At 45.8% G+C, this 13,306-nt stretch overlaps 1 protein-coding gene across 1 annotated transcript in view; it reads right to left on the bottom strand.

Annotated features, from left to right (window-relative positions):
- Positions 1–13,306, bottom strand: part of col27a1a (collagen, type XXVII, alpha 1a) — a gene marked incomplete at both ends in the record, with an annotated part of 366,083 nt that overhangs the window by 55,550 nt on the left and 297,227 nt on the right. The window contains one exon of the mRNA XM_084160593.1: positions 5,927–5,980. Within this exon, the coding sequence (XP_084016719.1) occupies positions 5,927–5,980 (54 nt within the window). The remainder of the gene's footprint in view (positions 1–5,926; positions 5,981–13,306) is intronic.

The following is a 13,306-nucleotide window of genomic DNA, read 5'->3' as shown; positions in this document are numbered from 1 at the left end:
AAGGTGCCCAGTGTATCGGCGCCCCCACACCCTTTGAACGTGCTAATACTCACCACACTGAGCGTGACTCAACCCACCAGGGGTGCAGAGTTGAACACACACAGAAGGTGAAAGTTAAGAAGGTATCAAGGCGCCGCCTTGTTTTACCTCATAGAGACCTCATACTACAGACTTCTAGGAGTACTGTAGTGAAGGGCTCTGATAGCGAATTGCAGTCACCTAAGATGACGCAATCGCTTGCTGGGGATGGTGCCCTGCCGCAGGCTGTGGCCTCGGTCAGCGCAATTCAGACCCGCGATGCGTTCAAGGAGGGCAGGAATACGACGGTTACGGGTTTAACCGATGTCCCTACTCCTCTTTCTTTCTCAGAACGTATTTCCTCTCCCTTTCACGGGAGGCCCACCTTGGGCTGTTCCACCACTTTAATGTTGGGGAACAGTGGCGGTAAGGGCCATAGAGGAATACAGGTCCTTCCTACTGGATGCACCACAGCTTCGCGCCCAGCCACTTTCTCTGCATTGCTGGCAGTGGCGAAGAAGCTGCACCCTCTCACGCTGGCTAGAACAGACGTTGCAGAAGGGTTATGCTCTCCAATTCCACCGGACCCCACCCCCGTTCAGGGGAGTGGTGGAGACGGTGATGAAAACGCCAGACAAAGTGGCCGCTCTGATGACAGAGATTACGGAACTTTTGGCGAAGGAGGCGGTGACAGTAGTTCCCCGGGAGCAAAGGAACAAAGGGCTATATTCGCCTTATTTCCTAGTGCCCAAAAAGACGGGGGGAGTGAGGCCGATTTTGGATTTACGCATTCTCAACGAGAGCATAACCAAACGGCCCTTCCGAATGCTAACGACAAAACGTCTGCTGGAATGTGTCCAGAGAGGGGACTTTTGTACGAGCATAGACCTAAAGGACGCGTACTTTCATGTGCCGGTTCAGCCGCGTCACAGGAAGTTTCTGCGGTTAGCCTTTCAAGGGGTGGCGTACGAATACACGAGGATGCCATTTGGGTACGCCCTGGCACCTCGCACATTTTCCAAATGTGTGGAGGCGGCATTGGAACCGTTGCGTCGTCAGGGAATACGGCTACTAGCCTACCTGGACGACCTACTGGTTCTCGCCCCGTCAGCAGAGCTGGCGATCACTCACACAACACAGACAGTGATGCATCTCACAAGTCTGGGGTTCGCTGTGAATTGGAAAAAGAGCGCGCCCTGGCCCACTCATCAGATTGTCTACCTGGGGATACAGCTAGACACTGTGAGGATGAGGGCTCGATTTTCGGACCCCCGAAGAGTAGCCTTGTTGCTAGCCCTAAGGAAGTGTCGTCCGAATCACACGGTGACGGCGCTGTCGATCATGTCACTTTTGGGTCTCATGTCGTCAGCCCACTCTGTGGTTCCGCTGGGACTCCTGCACATGCGCAGGATGCAGCGATGGATCGCCCAACTAAGACTAGACCCATTGCGTCAACGTCATCGGTTGGTGGTGGTTCCCCTCTCGCTCAGTGCAGACCTAAACTATTGGAGAAACTCACGCGTTCTCACGCACGGAGTCCCGATAGGAAAGGTGTCCTCTCACATCCCAGTATTCACGGATGCGTCCCTGACGGGATGGGGAGGGACATGTCAGACACAAGCGATAGGAGGTGTGTGGCCTCAATCAGGTCGTCACATCAACCTCCTGGAGTTGGAAACGGTTCGACTGGTTCTGACCCACTTCGCGTCTACCCTTCGGGGTCGCGATGTGCTGGTCTGGTCAGACAACCGGACCACAGTAGCCCACATAAATCGCCAGGGTGGAGTCAGGTCTCCTGCTCTCCATCGGGCGGCAGAGGAATTGTGGCTGTGGGCTCACGAGCACCTTCGCTCATTGAGAGCAGCACACATTCCGGGCTACTTGAACGTAGGAGCAGACCTCATGTCAAGAGGGGGTCCTCGAGACGACGAGTGGTGTCTGCATCCAGACATTGTTCTCCAGATTTGGGAACAATTCGGGAGAGCCGAGGTGGACCTATTCGCGTCACGCGTGAACGCGCAATGTCCTCTGTGGTTCTCTCTGAGGGAACAGGACGAACCGCCACTGGGAAGGGACGCCTTTGCGCACCAACCGTGGCCGAGAGTTCTCCTGTATGCATTCCCTCCGCTGTCCTGCATTCTCCCACTGCTAGCTAGGGTGAGGTCAAGGGGGCTGTCAGTGGTACTGATAGCGCCCGATCGCCCGGGGGCTCTGTGGTTTGCGGAGATGAGTCAGATGTTGATTGCGCCACCTTGGCCAATTCCACATCGACGGGACGCGTTGTCTCAGGCGGCTGGCACGATAGGGAAATTGCCCATAATCGGCCAACCACTGAAGGCCTGGCTGCTGAGAGGGACAGGCTAGAGCGCCGTGGGTTATCTGATGCAGTGATCAGGACCATACAGGGTTCACGTGCCAGTTCCACTTCTAAGATGTATGCCAGTAGATGGAACGTGTTTTCACGATGGTGTGTCACACAAGGTGTGGACCCCATGAGCTGTCAGGTGGAGAGTATTCTCTCTTTTCTGCAGCTCATGTTTGATAGTGTGTTTGCAGCAGCGATTTCAGCTTGTCATGAGGGTTTTGGCAGAGACAATGTCTTTAGTCACCCTCTAGTGAAACGCTTCCTATTAGGAACGCGGCGACTTAGGCCAACACCTAGAGTCACGCTTCCTCAGTGGGATTTGGCTTTGGTACTCGAAGCGCTATGTAAGTCGCCGTTCGAGCCATTGAATCAAATACCCCTCAATATGCTGTCTATCAAGACAGCACTGTTGCTCGCTTTGACTACAGCTAAGCGGGTCAGTGATTTGTGTGCTCTTTCGACGAGACCTGACTGCCTGGCCATCAATGGTGACCTGAGCAGAGCAGTGTTACGTCCTAACCCGGCATTTGTGCCGAAGGTTATTAAGAGTTCATATAGGTCACAGACCGTGGAGCTGTGGGCTTTTTCTCTTCCTCCTCATAGAGAGAGGAGTGAGGAGAAGCTCCATCGCCTGTGCCCGGTACGCGCTTTGGCGTGTTACGTCGAGCGCACAGCAGCGATTAGGTCATCGCCTCAGGTGTTTGTGTGTCACGGTGCGGCTGCACTAGGTAGACCACTTTCAAAACAGAGGCTGTCTCACTGGCTTTGTGAAGGCATTGAGACAGCTTATGAGGTAGCAGGGCGGCAATTGCCTCAGGGTATCAGAGCTCACTCCACTCGTGGAGTAGCGGCTTCTACTGCCCTTTTATAGAGGAACAGGAGTAGAGGATATATGTAGAGCAGCATCCTGGTCGACGCCGTCTCCATTTATCCGTTTCTATCTCTTAGATATGTCTTCTAATTCTCTGGCTCGATCTGTACTCAGCGTGGCTGAAGTGAGATCTTGAGCAAGAAAGAGAGGAGAAGCAGGACTGTGGACACAGGTTTCCATCAGGTCCGCTTTGGTTAGGAAGACGTGTTTTTGACAGATGTGTTTTCTAACTCTTTGGCTCGGTCTGTACTCAGCATAGCTGAAGGGAGATCTGGAGCTAGGAAGAGAGGGAAAAGCAGGACTATGGACTGGGTTTCCATCAGGTCCGCTTTGGATAAGAAAACATATTTTGTGGCATGAATCCTGACTGACAGGGTCAGTACAGTAGAGGCATGCGTTGATTAACAGAGTATGAGGTCATCTATCTGCTTGTTCAGTTAGTATGACTCATGTTTTTGTTCCTGCCCACTAATCTCTGGGATTCCATTGAGTGAGTGAGGCGGTCTACCGCGTTCATAATGTAGAGTGACACTTGATGTCATTCCATTAGTGGTCGGTAGTGTTTTCACAGGATATTGAGGCACATCTATCTGCTAGTACAGATTAGTATGGCTTCTATTCTGGTGATCTGCCCACTAGTCATTGGCATTGCCATTGGACTAGGTGGGGCGGGTCTTTTAACCGATGACGCGGTATATTGTGACGCCCGTAGGGGTTTTTAGTTGCAGTACTGCGGGACTCGGTTGCAGCCATTGCTAGGCTTGACTTTCTCGTTTCGATGGGAAGTGTTAGGCTCGGCAGGGAGTACATTTTGGAGCGCTACGCTCCGCCTTAAACCATTAGGAGCAGAGCTCCCCTATGGGGCGGAGCTCCACGATATAGAACGATTAGTTACCGGAGTGTAACTCCAGTTCTATGAGTGGAGCGGAGCCCCATAGGACTTAAGGCCCTGCCGACCCTCTCTAGTCTCGCTGAAGAAAAATATCTTGGGAGGCTGATTGAGGGGAGGCACCCCCTCTTATAGGGACACCTGTACTCCTATTGGCTGTAGGTGTGTGCATAATTTTGTCTCAGGCTGCTGCTGCCTTAGGGCAGAGGGTAAACCATTAGGAGCAGAGCTCCCCTATGGGGCTCCGCTCCACTCATAGAACTGGAGTTACACTCCGGTAACTAATCGATATTACATTTACATTTTACATTTACATTTTAGTCATTTAGCAGACGCTCTTATCCAGAGCGACTTACAGTTAGTGAATACATATATTACAGTTTTTAATGTCCCGTTGGTAGGATAACCGTAATCTTAGGTTGTCTAATTTATTTTCAAATAATTGAATATTGGCTAATAGGGTTGATGGACGAGGCAGTTTACTCGCTCGCCGTCGGATCCTTACAAGGCACCCCGACCTACGTCCATGATATCTCCGTCTCTTTCTCATGCAAATGACAGGGATTGGGCCTTGTCGGGTGTCTGTAGGATATCCTTCGCGTCTGACTCGTTGAAGAAAAAATCTTCGTCCAATACGAGGTGAGTAATCACTGTCCTGATATCCAGAAGCTCTTTTTGGTCATAAGAGACGGTGGCAGAAACATTATGTACAGAATAAATTACAAATAAAACACAAAAAAACACACATAATAGTACAATTGGTTAGAGGGCTGTAAAACGGCTGCCATCTTCTTCGGCGCCATTCATGCGTAGTCTGTAATAGTCTGTAGTGAGTTGTCGAACATCAATTCAAGTTTGAATCTGTTTAGTCTTTTTGCGTCCCCAATGGATTTGCAGAGCTCATTGCTGCTTGCCTTGTATGTGTCGTGCGCCACCAAGTCATCAGGGTTTGTTCTGCTGACATTGAATGCTGCAGTACGGGATATCAGCATTGTACGGTTATCTCCGTTCATTCAGGGTTTTTGGTTGGGGTATGTCCGGATTGTTATTGTGGGTACAACATCATAATATAATATAATATAATATAATAATAATATAATATAATATAATATGCCATTTAGCAGACGCTTTTATCCAAAGCGACTTACAGTCATGCGTGCATACATTTTTTTTTGTGTATGGGTGGTCCCGGGGATCGAACCCACTACCTTGGCGTTACAAGCGCCGTGCTCTACCAGCTGAGCTACAGAGGACCACATCATCATTTCCTAATGAAGCCTGTGACTGATGATGTATATTTCTCATTGTTGATGAATGAATCTTTGAATATATTCCAATCAATATTCTCAAAACAATCCTGCAGCATTGAGTCTGCCTCCTCAGTCCAGCGCCTCACTATTCTCTGTGTTGTTGGCTCCCTCTTGAGTTGCTGCTTGTAGCCTACTCTAAGTTGTGTTGATGTAAGCACATTTGGGCTTGGGAGTTGGTCGATTATTTTATTTTGTACGAATGACAAATATGTTTGTTGTGTCTGCGCAGTCACAATCTTTGTTTTTAAGAATACAGGTCAATTTTTTACTTTTGTGAATTTGTGGTGTATTCATGCTGTATATTCTGTACTCCTGGCTGCACAATGCATTTCTCTACTGTACAGTTAAGACTGATTTGGCTCATGAATGCCAATGATTTGCAAGCATGCTTGGGTGCACAATGCCATGTTTGTAATGTAAAATGTAAATACATATTGACGTGTAAATCATAGCTTCAATACATCCACACTCACAGGTTGTCCAGGGGCTCCAGGTTTGCCTCTCACTCCGTCCACGCCTTGTTGCCCCTAAGGAACAGTCAAACATTGTCAGCTACAATAAAACATGTGCAACAAGACAGTAATACAAAAAGACGTGCATGGGGAGAGTACTGTATAGTTGGTATGCCTGTAATGTGGTGCAACCGGTTGCACTATAGTATCACTTCACCATACTGTTCTAAAAACTTGCTGGGAGACCACCGAGCCTCTAGCAGCCCCAAATCGGTAAGGCAGAACAAACTAACTGAGAGTGCTAAATAGCTCAGACAGATACAATTATTTGCTATCATCAACTTTAATGCCATGTTTGGTAAATAAAGCTGGGATAGATAGACAGTGGGAAATGTGGCTTTTGTGCACTTAATCAGCATCTGTTATGGACTTGATCAATGGATCATTCAGATTCCCTTCATTTTAACACAGCATAAAATCACAAGATAATACTGTTGAAAAAAACGCCATCCCCACTTCTTAGGTTTTAAAAATACTTTAACCAGCTAGTTTTAATCTATACCCGATCTGATATGAATAACTGAAGATGTATTTTTGTGGGCGGATTGTAACACAGACAAACTACGAAGATAACATATTTTTAAGCACACTGCATCAGAGGTGTCCCACCAGGGGAGCGTGGCTATTGGGCATTAATGTGCTCGTGAGTCCGACATGAGTCCGACATGATTGTGCTCAAGTGCTTTTAAGTCTGACCATTTCTTCAACCAATAAGATTTAAGCTGCTTTCCCTTTGTTAGACCTAGTAAGAGAGCAGCATATGGGTTCTGGAAACCTTGGTTTACAACCGGTCTCCAAAAATAATTCTCACAAATCACACCCTCCTGAATTCCGCCAATTACAAAAAGTCTAACAACAAATTTACCCATCTACTTCCGGTTTCCAAAATGTTTTCCAAATTCCAAGAATCCTCAAACAATATAAAGTCAACTTGGAAAATCATCAATCAACTGTTGATTAAGAAAAAGGCTTCTACAGCAATCCCATCTCAATTTCATGTTGGAAATAAGACATATAGTGATCCTGATGTTATCTCATGTGAATTTAATAACTTTTTTGTGAATGTGGGTTCCTCTCTGTCAAAGAAAATCTGAGAAAACCGGAGCACCAAGTCTGGGACCAAATGGCTCCTGAACAGCTTTTACCCCCAAGCCATAAGACTGCTGAACAGTTAATGAAATGGCTACCCAGACTATTTGCATCGACACCCTTTTTTTTGCACTGACTCTCTTACACTGGCTCTATGCACACACATACTACACTGACACTCCAACACACACACACACACACACACACACACACACACACACACACACACACACACACACACACACACACACACACACACACACACACACACACACACACACACACACACACACACACACACACACACACACACACACACACACACACACACACAAAACACATGCTCACACACACAAAACATGCACACATGCATATTGACGCCATACACACACAGACACACTTTCACACTCTTTCACACTCTTTCACACTCTTCACAAATGCTGCTGCTACTCTGTTTATTATCTATCCTGATTGCCTAGTCACTTTTACCTCTACCTACATTTACATATTACCTCAACTACCTTGTGCCCCTGCATATTGACTCAGTACCGGTACTCCTTGTATATAGCCTCGTTATTTTATTGTGTTACTATTTCCTTTTATTTTTTGCTAATTTTTCGTATTTTTTAACTCTGCATTGTTGGGAAATGGCTCGTAAGTAAGCATTTCATGGTAACGTCTACACCGGTTGTATTCGGTGCATGTGACAAATATAATTTGCTAAAGCATCCATTTTAACTGTAGGGGTTCTACTCCGGTTATTTCGCTGCGCAACAGGTGATATGCCGCTGAAACTCTGTATGCCATGGGCTCTCCAAGCCTGTTCCTGTAGCTACCCAGTGCTTAATTTGGGAAACCAAGTGAAATCTGTTCGGAAACATCGATAGTAACATGTTTTCACAATTAAACATATTTCATTAAACTTTTGACAACCCCTCTGCACACTGGATAAAGGAATGAAGGAGAGAGGGGAGGAGATGGAAATGCACAGTGGTGAGATATTCTGTAGCTAAAGGTGAAGTGTCAGCATATTAATTATGAAAATATAAAAAATACCCTATTACTAGGCTATTCAAAATCAAATTCACTATAATTGTAGGCTAACTCTGAATGTGTTTAATTTAGACTAGACCAATTATGTACCAAATATATACTTTTTTATGCTTTTCTGCCATGTGTAATGTGCGGTAGGCTCTGTATTGTATAACGGCACAATCGTTATTTTAATTCAGTTTTTTCGGGCTTGGGGTCAAATATAGGCCTATGCATATGCATAACCTCTAATATGCATATGGTGGTTTTGAAGTAATCATCACCTTAGAAAGCACTGTCTATTTCGTTGTGTTAGACTTTGAAACAACATCCACAACGACCATGTTTTCCATTCATTCAGAGTTTTAAAAGCACATACTGTTTTGATTACTTGTTTGATGTGATTTTCAATTGCCCTGAGTACCAGGCCATTAGCGAACTGATGATCATTAGCGAGTTGGGTACTACTAACACATGTCCAGAGTGCATAAAATTAGATTACCGTGACTCAACAGTCACGTAGAATTCACATCAAATGTCTATGTGGTCATGACTCATGACTGTTACGTCGAATTTTACTGCGGTCATGACTCATGACTGCCGGTGTGGCAGTAACACGGTCACTACAACAGCCTTAGACATAACCAGCCATAAAATAACTACTGTGGTAGATTTTGTGGGTTTTTACACTCTTATGTAGGTGTCATAACCAGCCATAAAATAACGCAATATATGTCACAACAGGTCTAAATATATGTGTCATGACAGTGTTATGACCATATTATAACAGGTTATGACAAGTTATGTCATCTGTTTTGACATTGGATGTCAAGTAAAGTGAAACTTTTGAGGCCTACTTGGATATACCAGGGCACCCTAATCTGCACCGGGGCCTACACTGGGGCATTATCTGAGTAGACACCTGCCTACTGCTGCTTTCATCCTTCCACTTGACGTTGTGCCTTGGATGTTTTTGGACTACTGCTGAACTTGAACTCCACTTGGTTTAGCCTGTTTGGATTTACTCTTTTTGACTCTCCTACGGCTCCGTGTAGCGCTTGCTTCCCTCCTAGCTTCCCCCGGCCTGTATTGGAAACTACATCCCCTCCAAGGTGCTTCTCTGCTGGCTATTATACTGGTAACATGGGTTCCGTTGCGTTGTTAAAAAAAAAACATTTTAGTCATTTAGCAGATGCTCTTATCCAGAGCGACTTACAGTTAGTGAGTGCATAAATTTTTCATACTGGCCCCCCGTGGGAATCGAACCCACAACCCTGGCGTTACAAGCGCCATGCTCTACCAACTGAGCTACAGGGTCCCAGCATTTAATCACTCTCTCCTTCCTGTTCTTATGCTGGTGAGTTTTGTGCCTTGTTTGTGTTTATTGTGGGTCCTCCTAGTGCTGTCTGGTTTCTAGTCTGTGATTGGGTTTGGGCTTGCTGCATATAACTGTGGTGATCCTACAAACTGTGTGATTCAATCGAAGTATCACACTGTGTGGATTGATTGACTTTTAGTTGATTCCTCGCCAACCTATTTTATTTTTGTCGATTTTAAATGACTTCTACCACTTTCCGCCATACGGGGAAACTGACTTTTTCCAGATTGGTGGCTACCATCTTCAGAGACTACGGTGATCGTTTCATCCCATGTAGGAGCTGCACCTATTGTGCACCTAGTTCTGGGATAATATTGTCCAATGTGGAAACTGTCAGTTTATTGAGGAATACAGTATATGTCTGAGCTGGACGTCCAGAGTAAGCAAATTGAGACATTGCAGCGTATTCCTTTTCAACTCCTTAGCCCGGTTGTCGATCCACTGCCTCACCACTGTGTCACCACTCTCTGACTGACTGGCCAGGGCTGCCCTGCACAGACCCCTCCATAATGAAGTCACCTCTCCCTTCCCATCTCACCCGCCCTTCCCATCCTACCACCCTCCCATCCCGGCCCCCCCTCACCACCCCCCTTGGAGAATAAAGGAGCAAGGGTGCTTTATGAGGAGCTGGCGGATGCCGCAGTTATCGATCCTGCATCCCAGTGGAGGCACATCACACACCCTAAGCTCAGCGCAAGGCAGCGGTCTTTGGTGAATGGGGCTGAAATGTCTTCGGGGGATCCATCCTGCTGACCAACAGTTTTGCCCACCTGCTTCCAGAGATTCCTGCTCCTTCATCTTCTACCCTGTCTCCTGAGGGTCCAGCTCAGGGGTATTCTACCACAGACCAGTACCCCCTGGGCTCCCTCTCATATCAGGCCTCGAGGGTGTCTAAGGCTCCAGCCCCTCCCCCTGTTCGGAGGGCTTCCATTGATGATGTGGGTACTCCGTCCCCCATCTCCCGTCGGTCCCCAAGGAGGCTCAGAAAAGGCTGGATGTCCATGGCCACTTACCTTCCTCCAGCCATCATCATTGCCAACATCTCAGTTCCTGTGCTACCCGGGGGCTACGATGAAGGATATCAGAGCATTTCTTCCGTCCGTCCTACATCAGCAGCCAAGGGCTGCTGCTGTTGTAGTGCATGTGGGATCAAATTATATCAAAAAGGGTAAACCAGAGCTAATGAAACAGGGTTTTATTGAGGTTATCAACATCCTAAAAGGCTCTGAAAAGCATCTGATTATCTATGGTCCCGTGCCGTCGCTGGGTCGCGGCTGCGAAAGGTTCAGCAGGCTCTTAGTTCTTCATACAGTTGAAGTCGGAAGTCATTAAAACTCGTTTTTCAACCACTCCACAAATTTCTTGTTAACAAACTATAGTTTTGGCAAATCGGTTAGGATATCTATTTTGTGCATGACACAAGTAATTTTTCCAACAATTGTTTACAGACAGATTATTTAACTTATAATTCACTGTATCACAATTCCAGTGGATCAGAAGTTTACATACACTAAGTTGACTGTCCCTTTAAACAGCTTGGAAAATTCCAGAAAATTATGTCATGGCTTTAGAAGCTTCGGATAGGCTAATTGACATCATTTGAGTCAATTGGAGGTGTACCTGTGGATGTATTTCAAGGCCTACTTCAAACTCAGTGCCTCTTTGCTTGACATCATGGGAAAATCAAAAGAAATCAGCCAAGACCTCAGAAAAAAATTGTAGACCTCCATAAGTCTAGTTCATCCTTCAGAGCAAATTCCAAATGCCTGAAGATACCACGTTCATCTGTACAAACAATAGTATGCAAGTATAAACACCATGGGACCACGCAGCCGTCATACCACTCAGGAAGGAGACGCATTCTGTCTCCTTGAGTTGAACATTGGTGCGAATAGTGCAAATAAATCCCAGAAAAACAGCAAAGGACCTTGTGAAGATGCTGGAGGAAACGGGTACAAAAGTATCTATATCCACAGTAAAACAGGTCCTATATTGACATAATCTGAAAGGCCGCTCAGCAAGGAAGAAGCCACTGCTCCAAAACCACCATAAAAAAGCCAGACTATGGATTGCAACTGCACATGGGGACAAAGATTGTAATTTTTGGAGAAATGTCCTCTGGTCTGATGAAACAAAAATAGAACTGTTTGGCCATAATTACCATTGTTATGTTTGGAGGAAAAAGGGGGTTCTTGCAAGCCGAAGAACACCATCCCAACCATGAAGCACGGGGGTGGCAGCATAATGCTGTGGGGGTGCTTTGCTGCAGGAGGGACTAGTGCACTTCACAAAATAGATGGCATCATGAGGAAGGAAAATTATGTGGATATATTGAAGCAAAATCTCAAGACATCAGTCAGGAAGTTAAAGCTGGGTCGCAAATGGGTCTTCCAAATGAACAATGAACCCAAGCATACTTCCAACGTTGTGGCAAAATGGCTTAAGGACAACAAAGTCAAGGTATTGGAGTGGCCATCACAAAGCCCTGACCTCAATTTGTGGGCAGAACTGAAAAAGCGTGTGCAAGAAAGGAGGCCTACAAACCTGACTCAGTTACACCAGCTCTGTCAGGAGGAATGGGCCAAAATTCACCCACCTTAATGTGGGAAGCTTGTGGAAGGCTACCCGAAACGTTTGACCCAAGTTAAACAATTTCAAGGCAATGCTACCAAATACTAATTGAGTGTATGTAAACTTCCGACCCACTGGGAATGTGATAAAATAAATAAAAACTGAAATAAATAATGATCTGTACTATTATTTTGACATTTCACATTCTTAAAATAAAGTGGTGATCCTACCTGACCTAAAACAGGGAATTATTACTAGGATTAAATGTCAGGAATTGTGAAAAACTGAATTTAAATGTATTTGGCTAAGGTTTATGTAAACTTCCGACTTCAACTATATGAGGGAGGGAAAAAAGTATTTGATCTCCTGCTGATAATGGTAGGTTTATTTGAACAGTGAGAGACAGAATAACAACAAAAAAATCCAGAAAAACGCATGTCAAAAATGTTATAAATTGATTTGCATTTTAATGAGGGAAATAAGTATTTGACCCCCTCTCAATCAGAAAGATTTCTGGCTCCCAGGTGTCTTTTATACAGGTAAAGAGCTGAGATTAGGAGCATACTCTTAAAGGGAGTGCTCCTAATCTCAGTTTGTTACCTGTATAAAAGACACCTGTCCACAGAAGCAATCAATCAATCAGATTCCAAACTCTCCACCATGGCCAAGACCAAAGAGCTCTCCAAGGATATCAGGGACAAGATTGTAGACCTACACAAGGCTGGAATGGGCTACAAGACCATCGCCAAGCACTTGGTGAGAAGTTGACAACAGTTGGTGCAATTATTTGCAAATGGAAGAAACACAAAATAGAAATGTCAATCTCCCTCTGCCTGGGGCTCCATGCAAGATCTCACCTCATGGAGTTGCAATGATCATGAGAACAGTGAGGAATCAGCCCAGAACTACACGGGAGTATCTTGTCAATGATCTCAAGGCAGCTGGGACCATAGTCACTAAGAAAACAATTGGTAACACACTACGCCGTGAAAGACTGAAATCCTGCAGCGCCCGCAAGGTCCCCCTGCTCAAGAAAGAAGTTTGCCAATGAACATCTGAATGATTCAGAGGAGAATGGGTGAAAGTGTTGTGGTCAGATGAAACCAAAATCGAGCTCTTTGGCATCAACTCAACTCGCTGTGTTTGGAGGAGGATGAATGCTGCCTATGACCCCAAGAACACTGGTAGAATCCAAGATGGCGTAGTAGTGCAGTCCTGTTTTTGTCGTGTGTCTGTAAATAGCCTGTCAATACCCTGTTTTTTTGTATTTT

This window comes from Coregonus lavaretus (genome assembly GCF_964263955.1).
Source record: "Coregonus lavaretus genome assembly, chromosome: 4".
Taxonomy (NCBI): domain Eukaryota; kingdom Metazoa; phylum Chordata; class Actinopteri; order Salmoniformes; family Salmonidae; genus Coregonus; species Coregonus lavaretus.
The sequence above is the reverse complement of the archived record's forward strand: the minus strand, read 5'-3'. Positions and strand labels throughout refer to the sequence as shown.